General features: G+C 45.8%; 1 protein-coding gene across 4 annotated transcripts in view; it reads left to right on the top strand.

The window, feature by feature from the left end:
• Nucleotides 1-17,837, top strand: part of tmem67 (transmembrane protein 67) — a 432,102-nt gene that overhangs the window by 72,616 nt on the left and 341,649 nt on the right. For all 4 annotated transcript variants that reach the window (XM_070893974.1, XM_070893984.1, XM_070894002.1 and 1 more), the window contains 2 exons: nt 3,518-3,584; nt 8,064-8,138. In XM_070893974.1, the coding sequence (XP_070750075.1) occupies nt 3,518-3,584; nt 8,064-8,138 (142 nt within the window). The remainder of the gene's footprint in view (nt 1-3,517; nt 3,585-8,063; nt 8,139-17,837) is intronic.

Genomic DNA, 17,837 nt, shown 5'->3' on the forward strand with positions numbered 1-17,837 from the left:
CCTTGATTTCAAATGCTGCTTTGATGTCAAGGGCAGTCACTCACCACACTTCTGGAATTTAGCTTTTTTGTCCATGTTTGGAGCAAGGCTGTAATGTGGTCTGGAGCCGTGTGATCCTGGCAGAACCTATCAGTGAGCAAGATATTATTAAATGTTGCTTGATCGCACTATCGACGACACCTTCCATCACTTTGCTGATGATTAAGAATAGGCTGATGGGGCGGTAATTGATCAGGTTGGATTTTTCCTCCATTTTGTGGACAGGACATACCTGGGCTATTTCCAACTATTTCCGATTGATGCCAGTGTTTGTAGGGGGTGGTCTGTGGGGTCAGATTCACCTCTGATCTTCTGAGCGGTTCGAGTCGCTCCCACTCCCTGGGTTCTAGACTTTGGATTTATTTGGGGATGTGACAAAGTGCAAGAGACAATTGGTTTTGGTGCAAAGAACTTCAATTTTATTACGGACAAGAAAAGTGCAATGTCAAGTTTGTAATAACTAGAATAAAGAACACTTCATCACACATTCAAAAGGGGTTACAGAAAATGGTACACCTCCCACCTCCCAATGCCTAACTCTGACTAGGATAAACTCCAAGGCAAACAGGGATTATGCTCACCAATCCTTTATTATCAGTTGGCGGTGGTTCACGATTTCGGGGTTCGCGGGACTCTGTAGGTTCTGCTTGCCGTACTCTGAACGTCGTAGAAGACTTCTTACTGCGTAGTCTTTAGTTGGGTGGTGTCCACTGATGCGGTAGGGCGCGTATTGGATTTATGGAGTGAGTACCCACTTTCTTCCATCAGCAGTAGGTTTTAAAGTCTTTTGAGGTAATGTTTCACCTGTTGGTAGCTAGGACTAGATTGTAGAGTGGAAACTTTCGAATCTTCGGTTTCTTCTTGAGGAGTTTTGGTTTTGGAATTGGTCGATCGCAGTGCTTTCGATGCTACCATGTTGGCTGTGGCCAGTTGCTGCCGCGATGGCAAAGTCCGAAGTTACTGGGAACTGCTTTCTCTGCCATAATGATGTTCTTCCTTCTTCTTTCGATAGCAGGGCAGTGTGGCCCAGGAGTGTCGTCGAGGTTGGAGATGTTGGTGCTCAGAAGAGCTGCATAAACTGCTGCGGTGGTCTCTCTCCGTCCTTCCCCTCTTCGAATAAATGAATGCCTGCCCCTTTTTCGTTAAACACCGGGCCCCAGTTATACTTTGGGAGCCGTTCTAATCTGCGTGCCAAATCAGCCCCGATTCTTTGTTTTCATTTTGGCAGGCTCGATATCTCTTTGTCATATTTTGGCAGGCCCATTAATGGTAACCTGTCTCGGATGTGTCGCTCTTTCGAATTTGTTCCTTGATTGGGAAAAATTAGCTTTGGTATTTGCAATGTCCGCTTGGGCCTGGGTTTTCCATGCGGGCTGGATGGGCCATTGTCATTATGTATGCGCTGGATGGGTTTCCTGCTCAGAATGATTTCCACACGGACCCAATCTGCCTTGTAAAAATCTCAAATTCGATAAAAACTCGTAGTTTCTTCCATGTGCGCTTTAGGATCCCAAACTTTCTGGTTGACAGTTCCAAATTAAATTCCCTTTCCAATGAGTCCAAACACTGGGGGGGTGGTTTCCCATGAATTTTGCAATCCTACATGTTGTAGCTGTTTAGGTACACTTGGCTGGAGCACAGGTCTTCAGCACTGCAGCCAGGATTTTGTTGGTGCCCATAGGCTTTGCTGTATCCAGTGCGCTCAGCCAATTCTTGATATCTCATGGAGAGAATCTAATTGACTGAAGACTCGAATCTGTGATAGAGGGAACCTCAGGTGGAGGCCAAGATGGATCATTCACTCGGCACTTCTGGCTGAAGCTGGTCGTGAATGCTTCAGGTTTGTCTTTTGCTGGGCTCCTCCATCGGTGAGAATGGGTATGTTCATGGAGCCCCCTCGTCCCGTTAGTTGTTAATTGTCCACCACCATTCATGACTGGACGTGGCAGAACTGCAGAGATCTGATCCGTTGGTTGTGGGATCACTTAGCATGCTGCTTCCGCTGTTTAGCATACATGTGGTCCTGCTTTGTTCTGTCACCAGGTTAGCAACTCCTTTTCAGGTACATCTGGTGCTGCTCCTGGTATGCTCTTCTACACTCCTCATTGAACTAGGGTTGGTCACCTGGCTTGATTGTAATAGAAAAGTGAGGGACATGCTGGGCCATGAGGTTACAGATTGTGGTGCAACATAATTCTGCTGCCACTGATGCCCCACAGTGCCTCATGGAAGCCCAGTTTTGAGCTGCTAGATCTGTTCTGAATATATCATGATGATGTCAGCACGACGCGTATGTGCCGCGTCGCGCTGACGTGTAGCAACGTTCCTTCCCTTCACTTAAAGGGGAGGGACGCTGTGAGGCCCCCTTGGCACTCACTGGACCAACAGGGAGGGCTTTGGCAGGGCCAGTGGATCTCCAATAATGTTAGGAAAATAGGAGTTCCTTTTTGACCACTTCCTCCTCAATCACGGTGCAGAAAAAGTAGATGTACGTACTGTCCACATGTTACTTCAGTTGAGAGAAATTTTGGGTGATATATTTATCTTGCAACATTTTCTGCCATTTATCCATGAAAAGATAATCTACATATGGATAAACAATATTTTGCTAGTCTGCACATCACCATCAAAAAGCAAGAGAAGAATCCTTCCCATTTACCACACCCTATCCATAAAATAACATTCTCCATACAATTAGCCTAGACTTAAATATTTATTGGAGTTTTAAAAATATTAATAAGCTTACAGAAACTACATAGCTGGAACACAATGATGCCTTTGTTTACCACAAAAGGCCAATTTATATTGTATATTTGCCAGCATTGGCACATTTAGCAGTATGATATATTTTAATTACAACAGTGCACTTGCCTTTGGAGGTAAGGAGCACCACCATAACAAATATTTTTACTCATGCCTCCAACACGGCTTTCAATCTAGTTGTCGCAGTGACATGCAGTCAGAGGCACAGGTGAGAGTTTAAATGTTGGTTTAGCTGCTTTAGCAATTGTCCTGCAGTGAGACTGGAAGCTGGTGTTGGAGGACCACTTCAAGAAATGTTTCTACTATATGGATGGGCCATTAATGATCCACCAATTGTAAATGGAAGTGTGAATGTATCTCTTCTATAAATTAATTTTACTAGCAATGCATATATGTGAGAGGAGACACTATGCACGTTTGATAAATTAAAGTTCAAGATTAAGAATTTCTGGCTTTCTATAAGCTCCTGAGTATATTTGCTTTACACTTACTGGAAGAGCACACCCAACTCATTTTATTTTTGTATTTGGATCTTTTTGTTGCCGTTGTAAATTATGCAATATATGTTTGGGAATTAACGGAAGTCAGTTTTCTGCAATAGAGCATTGGATAACAAGCAATCTAAACTTGATGTAGTGTCTGTCCAGAGGGGTGCGGGAGGGAGGGCAGTGTATTTCCTTAAAATAATATTAATTGTTCTTACTCTTCCCATCAGCTGCATCAGATGTCATGAAACATTCATCAATACCACACAATCTTGTGATTGCCAGACAAATATTTTGGTAAGCAAATGTTACTCTAAAATTAGTTCATAAGTGTTGTCATGCATGTATGCTTGGGGTTATTAGCCACCAGGTGGCGCAACTGTTGGAGGTTATTAGGCTGTACGCAAGTGTATGCAGACCAGGTATAAAAGGCAAGCCATCATGTAATGTAATCACTTTGGGCCCTTATAAAGCAGAGCCAGGTTTGTACCTGTGTTAGTTTACAGTATTCAGTCTATCGAGTTATTACATACTTAACATTTGGCAACGAGGTAACTTAAGAACCTTCGCATGCAAAAATGAGCACAGTTGGAATTTTGGAGAGATTTGTGGAGGGAGAAGACTGGACAGATTTTGTCGCTCGCCTGGGCCAGTACTTCGTGGCAAACAAAATGGAGGAACCCACTGACGCAGTTAGGCGCAGGGTGGTCTTACTCATGGTTTGCGGAAATCTATGGACTCATAAAGAATCTTCTCTCGCCTTCAAATCCAACGGACAAGGACTATGAGGAATTGTGTGCTCTGGTATGTGACCATATTAACCAGAAGAAGACATCATCATCTCACGATATCGATTCTACAAGCACGTTCGTTCTGAGGGCCAGGGTGTCGGAATTCATTGCCGACCTAAGACATCTAGCTGGACCGTGTAAGTTCGAAAACACGTTCGCAACTGAGCAAGCGTGCTGTGACACACCACGTGGAGGATGATGACCAGTGTAGCGCGGATCCTGGTATGCAATCCGAGATACCAGAGAAAGAAGTGTATGGACTGTATTTGTTCCTAACAAAGAGCCAACCGATAATGATTAATGTGAAACTTAATGGTGTGCCGGTTCCGATGGAATTGGGCATGGGTACGAGTCAATCAACAATGAGCCAGAGAACATTCAACAAGCTGTGGGATACTAAGGCTGTGAGGCCTAAGCTGAGTCCAGTCAATGCCAAGTTGCATACGTATACTAAAGAACTCATAATGTGATTGGCAGGTGATATAATGATGCGGTTCATGATTTACCGTTATGGATTGTTCCAAGCAATGATCCAATGCTGTTCGCCAGGAATTGGCTAGAAAAAATCAAATGGAATTGGAACGATATCAAAATGTTGTCGTCAGAGGATGATACTCCATATGCTCAAGTGCTGAGCAAGTTCCCCTCGCTGTTTGAACCAGGCATCGGCAAATTCATGGAAGCCAAGGTGCAGATCCACGTGGACTAGAATGCAAGACCCGTCCATCATAAATCTCAGGCGGTTCCGTACATGATGAGGAAGAAGGTCAAAATCAAACTGGACAGACTCCAGTGTGAAGGGGTCATATCACCGGTCGAATTTAACGAATGGGCCAGCCCCATTGTTCCTGTGTTGAAGAATGATGGCACTGTCAGGATTTGTGGAGAGTACAAGGTTACAATCAACCAAGTTTCAAAACAGGATCAATATCCATTACCGATGGCTGATGATCTGTTTGCATTGCTAGCTGGGGGGAAGTTGTTCACTAAACTGGATCTGACATCGGCCTACATGACACAGGAGCTGGTCGAGATGTCGAAGAAACTTAGTGCATCAACATTCATAAAGGACTATTTATCTACAACAGGTGTCCTTTCGGAATTCGCTCGGCTGCAGCCATATTTCAGAGGAACATGGAGAGTCTACTGAAGTCCATCCCTAGAACCGTCGTGTTCCAAGATGACATCCTGGTCACAGGTTGTGACACCGCTGAATATCTGAACAACTGAAGAGGTTCTACATCGTCTGGACAAAGTGGGACTCAGACTGAAATGTTCGAAGTGCGTCTTCATGGCACCGGAAGTCGAATTTCTGGGGAGGAAAATTGCTGCTGATGGCATCAGGCCTACGGACTCGAAAACCAAGGCCATCAAAAATGCACCCAAGCCTCAGAATGTGACGGAGCTGCGTTCATTCCTTGGTCTACTCAACTACTTTGGTAATTTCCTACCTAGATTGAGCACTTTATTAGAGCCACTACACATGCTGCTAAGAAAAGACGACAACTGGGTTTGGGGTGTGACTCAAGACCGAGCTTTTGAGAAGGCTACTAATCTGCTTTGCTCTAACAAGCTGCTGGTACGTTATGATCTGTGTAAGCGTCTAGTATTGGCCTATGATGCTTCATCATATGGAGTTGGTTGCGTGCCCCAGCAAGCTAATGAGTCGGGTAAACTACAACCTGTTGCGTATGCTTCTAAAAGTTTGTCAAAGACGGAAAGAGCCTACAGCATGGTAGAAAAAGAAGCATTAACCTGTGTGTATGTGGTCAGAAAAATGCATCAGTACCTGTTTGGTCTTCGGTTTGAACTGGAATCAGATCACAAGCCACTCATTTCATTGTTTTCGGAAAACAAAGGGACCAATGCATCGTTCCATATCTAGAGGTGGGCGCTGACATTATCTGCCTATGATTATGTCATTTGCCATAGACCTGGCACCGAGAATTGTGTCGATGCACTGAGCCGTCTGCCGTTGCCCACACCGGAGGTGGAGACGCCCCTACCTGCAGACCTACTGTTAGTCATGGATGCTTTTGAAAGTGAAGGAACCCCTGTCACAGCTCAACAAGTTAAGACCTGGACCAGCCAGGACTCTATATTATCGGTTGTGAAACGTTGTGTCCTTAATGGTGATTGGTCTGCCATACCCAAACAAATGGGTGATGAGACCAAACCTTACAACAACGCAAAGACGAACTATCCATTCAGTCAGATTGTTCACTGTGGGGTAATCGTGTTGTTATGCCGAAGAAAGGCAGAGAGAAATGTGTACATGACCTACATAGCACTCATCCCGGTATTGTCATGATGAAAGCCATTGCCAGGTCTCATGTATGGTGGCCTGGAATTGACTCTGATCTGGAATCATGTGTGCATCAGTGCAACACTTGCATGCAGCTAAGTAAAGCACCAGCGGAATCGCTGCTGAGTCTGTGGTCGTGGCCATCGAAACCATGGTCCAGGATCCACATCGACTTTGCAGGTACCTTCCTGGGAAAGATGTTTTTAGTTGTGGTGGATGCTTATTCCAAGTGGATAGAGTGTATAATCATGTCATCCAGTACATCCACAGCTACCATTGAGAGCCTTCGTGTCATGTTTGCCACTCATGGTCTGCCCTACATCGTTGTAAGCGATAACGGACCTTGATTCACTAGTCTGGAGTTTCAAGAGTTCATGAAACGCAATGGTATCAAACATGTGAGGTCAGCACCATTCAAACCCACATCTAATGGTCAAGCAGAGCGTGCTATCCAAACCATCAAGCAGAGTATGAAATGTGTAACTCAAGGTTCACTGCAGACTCGCTTGACACGCATATTGCTTAGTTACAGGACAAGACCCCACACGCTTACCGGGGTCCCCCCTGCTGAACTATTGATGAAGAGAGGTCTCAAGACCAGGCTCTCTCTTGTTCACCCTGACTTGAATGATCATGTTGAATACAGACGTCAAAGTCAGCAGTGGTATCATGATCGCGCTACTGTGTCATGCGACATTTCTGTTAACGATCTTGTGTATGTACTAAATTATGGTCAAGTTCCCAAATGGATCGCCGGTACTGTTAGGGCCAAGGAGGGTAACAGAGAGTTTATCGTCAAGCTCAAGGATGGGCAAACATGCAGGAAACAGGTTGGTCAGATAAAGCTGCGGCACACAGATGAAGCGGAACAGTCTGAGGAAGACACAATCAGTGACCAACCAACCTACCCTCAGTCATCAGAGGACTCCGCTGTTATCAATGAATCCAGACTTTCAATCCCTGACATGGTCATTGCCAATCCCATCAGATTGGCTACCCAGTCCCCAGTCATAACAGACTCAGAACGCTCGCCCAAAGCTGGAGTTGAACTGAGACGATCAACTCGGGAGCGGAAAGCCCCGGAGCATCTCAATTTGTAAAAAGACTGTTACTAATATCTTAAAGGGGGATATTGTCATGTATGTATGCTTGGTGTTATTAGCCATCAGGTGGTGCCCTGTCGAGGTCATTGGGCTGTACGCACGTATGTGCAGCCCAGGTATAAAAGGCAAGTCATCTGTAATGTAATCACTTTGGGCCTTAATAAAGCAGAGCCAGGTTTGTACCTGTGTTAGTTTACAGTATTCAGTCTATCGAGTTATTACATACTTAACAAGTGTGTTATACACTATTATAACTAACAGAGGTAAAGTTTACTTCTATGTGTCTTTCTGTGTATTCATGCCATGTGTCAAGTGGTGGATTAGCTATTCACATAATAAGCAAAGTGACATTGTCGGTTGTGCACACATGCTTAAATATCTATGCACAGTAACATCCTCGGCACAAGAGTAAAAGCTCTTAAAATTTCTATGTTATTTTTGGTTCTATTGCAGTATGGTGTGGTTTTCAATTCAGGATATGAATATTTAAAATAATACGCTTAGCTGCGGAAAAAATCTGAGAGAAGAACCTACAATAATTTGAACTACGACTACCACTGCTTCTGTTTCTTTCTAGACGGGAGGATTATGCTTTCTTCGTTATCCACTGGGCTTGACCTCCTCAGTTGTTACAAATATAATCTATGAACAAGTAAGTCAAATGAAGCCTAATAAATGGTGGCCAATACTTAATCTAGTCCAGCTTCTTTATTGGAACTGTATAGTTAGGTATGGTTGGCTACTTAATTATTTTAGAAATAATTCAGAAGAAAATATTGTTAATTTAGATGAAATTCAGAATGTCTAATTTCTGATGTATTTTTCTGCACATGTATTATCAGGAAGTGCACTTTTATAAATGTCTTTAATGAAAAAAATAATTTGTGGATAAGTATTGTTCAGCAGCATTGGCTGCATATTTTCTCAAATAGTTTGTAGTTTCCTTACAACCTGCATGTAGTGAACTCTTCATACAGTGGCATGCACTCTATTTTGTAGTATGTATCTTTTAAAAATATAATTGAGGAGAATTTTAATATGGGGGAACGCGTGGATTTGGGTGCGGGTGGGAGTTAAACCGGCAAAAATGTCATCACGTTGGGCAGCTGGCGCCAACCGCCGACTACCGGGTATAACTCGAGCATGTTAGGCTGCTTTCGCGCAACCTCATCGGAGAGGCGTATTGCCAATTAATATGGAGTCATAGACTGATTGCAGCACAGTAGGAGCGATTCGGCATTCGGCCCGTTGAGCCCATGCCGGCTCTCTGTAAGAGCACTTCGGTGAGTCCCACTCCCCCGCCCTTTCCCTGTAGCCCTGCAATTTTTTTTTCTTTCAGGTACTTATCCAATTCTCTTTTGAAAGCCACGATTGAATGTGCCTCTACCACCCTCGCAGGTAGTGCATTCCAGATCCTAACCACTTGCTGTGTAAAAAAGTTCTTTCTCATGTCGCCATTACTTCTTCTGCTAATCACCTTAAATCTGTGTCTTCTGGTTCTCGACTCTTCCACCAATGGGAACAGTTTCTCTCTATCTACTCTGTCAAGACCCCTCGTGATTTCGAACACCTCTATCAAATCTCTTTCCACTTTCTCGGTTCCAAGTCAACAACCGCAGCTTCTCCAGTCCATTCACATAACTGAAGTCCCTCATCCCTGGAACCATTTTTGGAAATCTTTTCTGAACCCTCTCTAATGCCTTCACATCCTTCCTAAAGTGCAATGCCCAGAATTGGACACAATACTCCAGTTGAGGTCGGAGCAGTGTTTTAAAGCAGTGTTATACTCTATGCCTTTATTTATGAAATCCAGGATATCGTATGCTTTTTTAACCGCTATCTCAACATGCCCTGCCATCTTAAATAATTTGTGCACACAGACCCCCATATCTCTCTGTTAATAGAAAAATAGAAACATAGAAAAATAGGTGCAGGAGTAGGCCATTCGGACCTTCGAGCATGCACCACCATTCAATAAGATCAGGCTGATCATTCCCTCAATAGCCCTTTCCCACTTTCTTGCCATACCCCTTGATCCCTTTAGCCGCAAGGGCCATATCTAACTCCCTCTTGAATATATCCAATGAACTGGCATCAACAACTCTCTGCGGTAGGGAATTCCACAGGTTAACAACTCTCTGTGAGAAGAAGTTTCTCCTCATCTCAGTCCTAAATGGCCTACCCCTTATCCTAAGACTATGTCCCCTGATTCTGGACTTCCCCAACATCGGGAACATTCTTCCCGCTTCTAACTTGTCCAGTCCGTCAAATGTTATACATTTCTATGAGATCCCCTCTCATCCTTCTAAACTCCAGTGTATAAAGGCCCAGTTGATCCAGTCTCTCCTCATATGTCAGTCCAGCCATCCCTGTAATCAATCTGGTGAACCTTTGCTGCACTCCCTCAGTAGCAAGAATGTCCTTCCTCAGATTAGGAGACCAAAACTGAACACAATATTCCAGATGAGGTCTCACCAAGGACCTGTACAACTGCAGTAAGACCTTCCTGCTCCTATACTCAAATCCCCGAGCTATGAAGGCCAACATACCATTTGCCTTCTTCACCGCCTGCTGTACCGGCATGCCAACTTTCAATGACTGGTGAACCATGACACCCAGGTCTCGTTGCACCTCCCCTTTTCCTAATCTGCCGCCATTCAGATAATATTCTGCCTTTGTGTTTTTGCTCCCAAAGTGGATAACCTCACATTTATCCACATTATACTGCATCTGCCATGTATTTGCCCACTTACCGAACCTGTCCAAGTCACCCTGCAGCCTCTTAGCGTCCTCCTCACAGCTCACACCTCCACCCAGTTTAGTGTCATCTGCAAACTTGGAGATATTACACTCAATTCCTTCATCTAAATCATTAATGTATATTGTAAATAGCTGGGGTCCCAGCACTGAGCCCTGCGGCACTCCACTAGTCACTGCCTGCCATTCTGAAAAGGACCCGTTTATCCCGACTCTCTGCTTCCAGTCTGCCAACCAGTTCTCTATCCACGTCAGTACATTACCCCCAATATCATGTGCTTTGATTTTGCGCACCAATCTTTTGTGTGGGACCTTGTCAAAAGCCTTTTGAAAGACCAAATACACCACATCCACTGGTTCTCCCTTGTCCACTCTGCTAATTTCATCCTCAAAAAACTCCAGAAGATTTGTCAAGCATGATTTCTCTTTCACAAATCCATGTTGACTTGGACCAATCCTGTCACTGCTTTCCAAATGCGCTGTTATTTCATCCTCAATGATTGATTCCAACATTTTCCCCACTACTGATGTCAGGCTAACCGGTCTATAATTACCCGTTTTCTCTCTCCCTCCTTTTTTAAAAAGTGGTGTTACATTAGCTATCCTCCAGTCCATAGGAACTGATCCAGAGTCGATAGACTGTTGGAAAATGATCACTGATGCATCCATGATTTCTAGGGCCACTTCCTTAAGTACTCTGGGATGCAGACTATCAGGCCCCGGGGATTTATCAGCCTTCAATCCCATCAATTACCCTAATGCAATTTCCCACCTAATAAGGATATCCTTCAGTTCCTCCATCTCACTAGACCTTCGGTCCCCTCGTACCTCCGAAAGGTTATTTGTGTCTTCCTTCGTAAAAACAGAACCAAAGTATTTGTTCAATTGGTCTGCCATTTCTTTGTTCCCCAATATAAATTCACCTGAATCCGACTGCAAGGGACCTACGTTTGTCTTCATTAATCTTTTTCTCTTCACGTATCTATAAAAGCTTTTTCAGTCAGTTTTTATGTTCCCGGCAAGTTTCCTCTCGTACTCTATTTTCCCCCTCCTAATTAAACCCTTTGTCCTCCTCTGCTGATTTCTAAATTTCTCCCAGTCCTCAGGTTTGCTGCTTTTTCTGGCCAATTTATATGCCTCTTTCTTGAATTTAACACTATCCTTAATTTCCCATGTTAGCCACGGTTGAGCCACCTTCCCCGTTTTATTTTTACTCCAGACAGGGATGTACAATTGTTGAAGTTCATCCATGCGATCTTTAAATCTTTGCCATTGCCTATCCACCATCAACCCTTTAAGTATCATTTGCCAGTCTATTCTAGCCAATTCATGCCTCATACAGTCGAAGTTACCTTTCCTTAAGTTCAGGACCCTAGTTTCTGAATTAACTGTGTCACTCTCCATCTTAATGTAGAATTCTACCATATTATGGTTACTCTTCCCCAAGGGACCTCTCACAACAAGATTGCTAATTAGTCCCTTCTCATTACACATCACCCAGTCTAGGATGGCCAGTTCTCTAGTTGGTTCCTCGACATATTGGTTGAGAAAACCATCCCTTATACACTCCAGGAAATCCTCCTCCACCGCATTGCTACCAGTTTGGTTAGCCCAATCAATATGTAGATTAAAGTCGCCTATGATAACTGCTTACCTTTATTGCACGCATCCCTTATTTCTTGTTTGATGCTGTCCCCAACCTCACTACTACTGTTTGGTGGTCAGTACACAACTCCCTCTAGCATTTTCTGCCCTTTGGTATTCCACAGTTCCACCCATACCGATTCCACATCATCCAAGCTAATGTCCTTCCTTACTATTGCATTAATTTTCTCTTTAACCAGCAACGCCACCCCGCCTCCTTTTCCGTTCTGTCTATCCTTCCTAAATGTTGAATATCTCTGGATGTTGAGTTCCCAGCCTTGGTCATCCTGGAGCCATGTCTCCGTTCTGCCAATTACATCATATCTGTTAACTGCTATCAGCGCAGTTAATTCATCTACCTTATTCTGAATACTCCTCGCATTGAGGCACAGAGCCTTCAGGCTTGACTTTTTAACATACTTTGCTCCTTTTGAATTTTGGTGTAATGTGGCCTTTTTGATTTTTGCCTTGGGTTTCTCTGCCCTCCACTTTTACTATTCTCCTTTCTATTTTTTGCTTCTGCCTCCATTTTATTTCCCTCTGTCTCCTTGCATAGGTTCCCATCCCCCTGCCATATTAGTTTAACTCCTCCCTAACAGCACTAACAAACACTCCCGCTAGGACATTGGTTCCGATCCTGCCCAGGTGCAGACCGTTCGGTTTGTACTGGTCCCACCTCCCCCAGAAACGGTTCCAATGTCCCATGAATTTGAATCCCTCCCTTCTGCACCACTCCTCAAGCCACGTATTCATCTGAGCTGTCCTGCGATTCCTGCTCTGACTAGCACGTGACACTGGTAGCAATCCTGAGATTACTACTTTTGAGGTCCAAATTTTTAATTTAGCTCCAAGCTCCCTAAATTCGTCTTGTAGGACCTCATCCCGTTTTTTCCTATATCTTTGGTACCTATATGTACCATGACAACTGGCTGTTCACCATCCCTTTTCAGAATGTCCTGCACCTGCTCCGCGACATCCTTGACCCTTGCACCAGGGAGGCAACATACCATTCTGGCGTCTCGGTTGTGGCCGCTGAAACGCCTATGTATTCCCCTTACAATCGAATCCCCTATCACTATAGCTCTTCCACTCTTTTTCCTGCCCTCCTGTGCAGCAGAGCCACCCACAGTGCCATGAACATGGCTACTGCTGCTCTCCCGTGATGAGTCATCCCCCTCAACAGTACCCAAAGCGGTGGATCTGCTTTGCAGGGGGCTGACCGCAGGGGACTCCTGCACTACCTTCCTTGCACTGCTCTTCCTGTTGTTCACCCATTTACTATCTGGCTGTGTACCTTTAACCTGCGGTAAGACCAACTCACTAAACGTGCTATTCACGTCATCCTCAGCATCGTGGATGCTCCAGAGTAAATCCACCTGCAGCTCCAGTACTGCAATGCGGTTTATCAGGTGCTGCAGGCGGATGCACTTCCCGCATATGTAGTCGTCAGGGACACTGAAAGTGTCCCTGACTTCCCACATATTACAGGAGGAGCATAACACGTGTCCGAGCTCTCCTGCCATGACTTAACCCCTGGATTAACTTAATTGGCAACAATAATGCTGAAAGGTTAATTACTGTTGAGGAAAAGAAAAAGAAAAACTACTTACCAATCACCAGCCAATCACTTACCCCTTGGCTCTCATATCACCTTTCGATTTCTTTCCACTTTTTTGCCTTCTGCCCCTACTGCAGCTGCACCCGCTGGTCTTTATAGGCCTCCTCACGCTCGGCTTTCCGACGCTGCTCGATGTCCCGCTGCCTCTCCGAACGACGCTGGGCCTTTTATAGGCCTCTCCACGCTCGTCTCTCCGATGCTGCTCGATCTCCCGCTGCCTCTCTGAACTACGCCCTTTAGAATTATACCCTTTAATTTATTTTACCTTCCCTCGTTCTTCCGACCAAAATGTATCACTTTGCACTTTTCTGTGTTAAATTTCATCTGCCACATGTCCGCCCAGTCCACCGGCCTGACTATGTCCTCTTGAAGTCTATCACTATCCTCCTCACTGTTCACTATACTTCCAAGGTTTGTGTCATCTGGAAATTTTGAAATTGTGCCCGGTGCACCCAAGTCCAAGTCAGTAATATATTTCAAGAAAAGCAGTGGTCCCTGGGAAACTCCACTATATACCTTCCTCCAATCGGAAAAACAAACCTTCACCATTACTCTCTGTTTCCTGTCACTTAGCCAATTTTGTATCCATGCTGCAACTGTCCCTATTATTCCATGGGCTTCAACTTTGCTGGCAAGCCTATTATGTGGCACTTGAACAAATGCCTTTTGGAAGACCCTGTACACCACATCAACCATATTGACCTAATCAACCCTCTCTATTACCTCATCAAAAAACTCAATCAAGTTAGTTCAACACGATTTGCTGTAAAGTCCTTACTCTTCAGCATGAAACCACACGAGGCACATTCTGGGAACAAGGTCACTCTGTGACCTGCTCTCTTTATTTACAGGACTCCAAAGACAAATGACCCTGTGAGGGACCTCCCTTTTTATACCTGTGCGACCAGGTAAGGAGTGTCTCCCACAAGTTCACCCCTTGTGGTCAAGGGGTCAAGGTGTGCATCAAGGTTGAGTGTATACAGTAATACGGTGGTGTTACATACATGACATCACCTTCCCCCCCGCCCCCCCCGCAAAGTCTTATTGGGATCATAGATTTAGTCTTTCAGGTGGTCTACGCTCCCTCGTGGAGCGCCGCAGTTGGGGCTCTGGTTGTTGGACACTGACGTGAGTATCTGTCACCTGTGGTGATTCCGGCCTGTCCGGGCTGACCGCAGGGACTGTGCATTCTTCTGATTGCTCTTGTTGCTCGTTCACTGGTGGTGTTGTGAAATCCATCTCATGGTCTTCTTCAGGTTCCTCCGTGTCGATGCTGAACCTTTTCTTTACTTGGTCCAGATGCTTACGGCATATCTGACCATTGTTGAGTTTTACCACTATTCCCCTCTTTGTCAATTACAGTGCCCTCAAGCCATTTGGGCCCCATGGCGTGATTGAGGATGAATACAGGATAATTTATTTCTGTACATCTCCCTCTCGTATTACGGTCATGGTACTCGTTTTGTGACTTGAGCTTGCCCTCAACTATGTCGGTCAGGATTGGGTGAATGAGGGACAACCGAGTTTTGAGTGTCCGTTTCATTAGTAGCTCTGCGGGCGAGACCTCTGTGAGCGAGTGCGGTCGGGATCTATAGGCCAGCAGGAGGTCCTTGGATCCTGAGCAACTCTTGCTTAATGATTTGGACCGCACGTTCCTCCTGGCCATTGGAGGCCGGCTTGAACGGCGCAGTCCTGACGTGGATGATGCCATTGCCCGACATAAACTCTTGGAATTCGTAGCTTGTGAAACATGGGCCGTTATCACTAACCAGGATGTCCGGCAAGCCATGGGTTGCAAAGATCGCTCAAAGGCTTTCCACGGTGGTGGATGACGTGCATGAATTCAGAATTATACACTCGATCCATTTCGAGTACGCATCTACCACAATAAGGAACATCTTACCCATGAATGGGCCCGCGCAGTCAACATGAATGCGTGACCATGGCCTGGTGGGCCAGGGCCACGGGCTGAGCGGAGCCTCCCTGGGGCATTGCCCAGCTGGGCACACGTTGTGCACCTGCGAACACAGTGTTCCAGGTCCGAATCAATTCCAGGCCACCAAATGTGTGACCGGGCAATGGCCTTCATCAGCACAATGCCTGGGTGCTCGCTGTGGAGTTCCCTGATGAATGCCTCCCTGCCCTTCTGGGGCATAACTACCCGGCTGCCGCATAGCAGGCAGTTGGCTTAGATGGAGAGCTTATTCATCCGTCTGTGGAACGGTCTGATCTCCTCAGGGCATGCTCCGTGTGCGGGCGCCCAATCCCCAATCTGGACACATTTCTTAATCAGGGATAGGAGGAGATCTCTGTTTGTCCAGATTTTGATCTGGTGGGCTGTGATGGGGGAGCCTGCGCTGTCAAAAGCATTGACAGCCATGACCATCTCGGCGCTTTGCTCCGCTGCCCCCTCAGTGGGAGCCTGCTGAGCGCGTCAGCGCAATTTTCAGTGCCGGGCTGGTGCCGGATGGAGTAGTCATAAGCAGCCAGCGTGAGAGCCCATTGCTGTATGCGAACTGATGCATTGGCATTGATAGTCTTGCTTTCTGACAGCAGGGATGTTAGTGGCTTGTGGTCCGTTTCTAATTCAAACTTCCTACCAAAGAGGTACTGATGCATTTTTTTTACACCATAGACACATGCAAGCGCTTCTTTCTCGACCATCCCATATCCCCGTTCTGCTTGAGAGAGCGACCTGGAGGCATAAGCCACAGGTTGTAATTGACCCTCAGCATTACCCTGCTGCAACACACACCCAACCCCATAGGACGATGCATCACATGTCAGGACCAACTTTTTACAGGGGTCGTACAGGATCAACAACTTTGAACAAAATAGGTTTCGCGCCCAATCAAAAGCCCGTTCCTGACAGTCCCCCCAAAACCAATTACAACCCTTACGCAGGAGCACGTGTAGCGGCTCCAACAATGTGCTCAAGTTCAGCAGAAAGTTCCCGAAATAGTTCAACAGTCCCAGGAATGAATGCAACTGCGATGTGTTTCAGAGCCTGGATGCTCGTTGAATCGCTTCTGTTTTGGATTCGATGGGCCAAGTCCCATCTGCAGCAACCCTCCTGCCCAAAAACTCAACCTCAGGAGCTAAGAATACACATTTAGACTTCTTGAGTCGCAGGCCTACTCGGTCCAGTCGGCGTAGCACCCCCTCCAGGTTGTGGAGGTGTTCCTCGGTGTCTCGACCCGTGATGAGGATGTTGTCCTGGAATACGATCATTCCAGGAATGGATTTAAGCAGGCTTTCCATGTTTTGTTCAAAAATTGCGGCCGATGATCGAATGCCAAACGGGCATCTGTTATAAACGAACAGTCCCTTGTGCGTGGTGATGGTGGTCAGTAGTTTAGATTCGTTGGCTAATTCCTGGATCAAATAGGCTGAAGTGAGGTCCAACTTGGTGAACAGCTTGCCGCCTGCCAGCATGGGAAAGAGGTCCTCCGCTCTTGGGAGCGGGTATTGATCTTGTAGGGACACTCGACTGATGGTGGCCTTGTAGTCACCACAGATCCTGACAGAGCCATCCTCTTTTAGGACGGTAACGATGGGGCTCGCCCAGTCACTGAATTCAACAGGCGAGATGATGCCCTCTCTCAACAGCCAGTCCAATTCGCTCTCGATCTTTTCCCGCATCACATATGGCACCACTCTGGCTTTGTGGTGCACTGGCCTGGCACCCGGGGTGATGTGGATCACTACCTTAGTGCCTTTGAAAGTCCCGACGCCAGGTTGGAATAGTGAATCAAATTGTTGTAGGACTTGTGAGCACGAATTCGCTCCACAGATGACATTGTGTGAACATCCCCCCATTTCCAGTTCATCTCAGCTAACCAGCTCCTCCCCAACAGTGCGGGACCATTGCCCGGGACAATCCAGAGCGGCAGCCGATTCACTAATCCATTGTGTGTGACAGCCAACATTGCACTGCCTAGCACCAGAATGATTTCTTTAGTGTAAGTCCGTAATTGTGTCTCGATATGTGCTAATTTGGGTCTACTGGCTTTAAGTGGCCATAGCTTCTCAAATTGCTGAACTCCCATGAGTGACTGGCTGGCCCCAGTGTCCAGCTCCATGCATACAGGGATACCGTTTAATAAAACCCTCATCTTCATTGGTGGTGTTCTGGTGTATGAACTGTGAATGTTCGCCACATGGACCCGCTGAATCAAAGCATCCATCAATTTGCCCCAAAAGTCATCCTGCCTCAAAGAACCCTCTTCTGGTCCATGCGCCTCATATATTAGTCTGGCTACAGATTCCTGCACATTCGAGCTAAATGGCCACTGAGATTGCAGTTCCTGCAGACAAACTGTTGAAATCTGC

The sequence above is a fragment of the Pristiophorus japonicus genome, chromosome 1, assembly GCF_044704955.1.
Source record: "Pristiophorus japonicus isolate sPriJap1 chromosome 1, sPriJap1.hap1, whole genome shotgun sequence".
Lineage (NCBI taxonomy): Eukaryota > Metazoa > Chordata > Chondrichthyes > Pristiophoridae > Pristiophorus > Pristiophorus japonicus.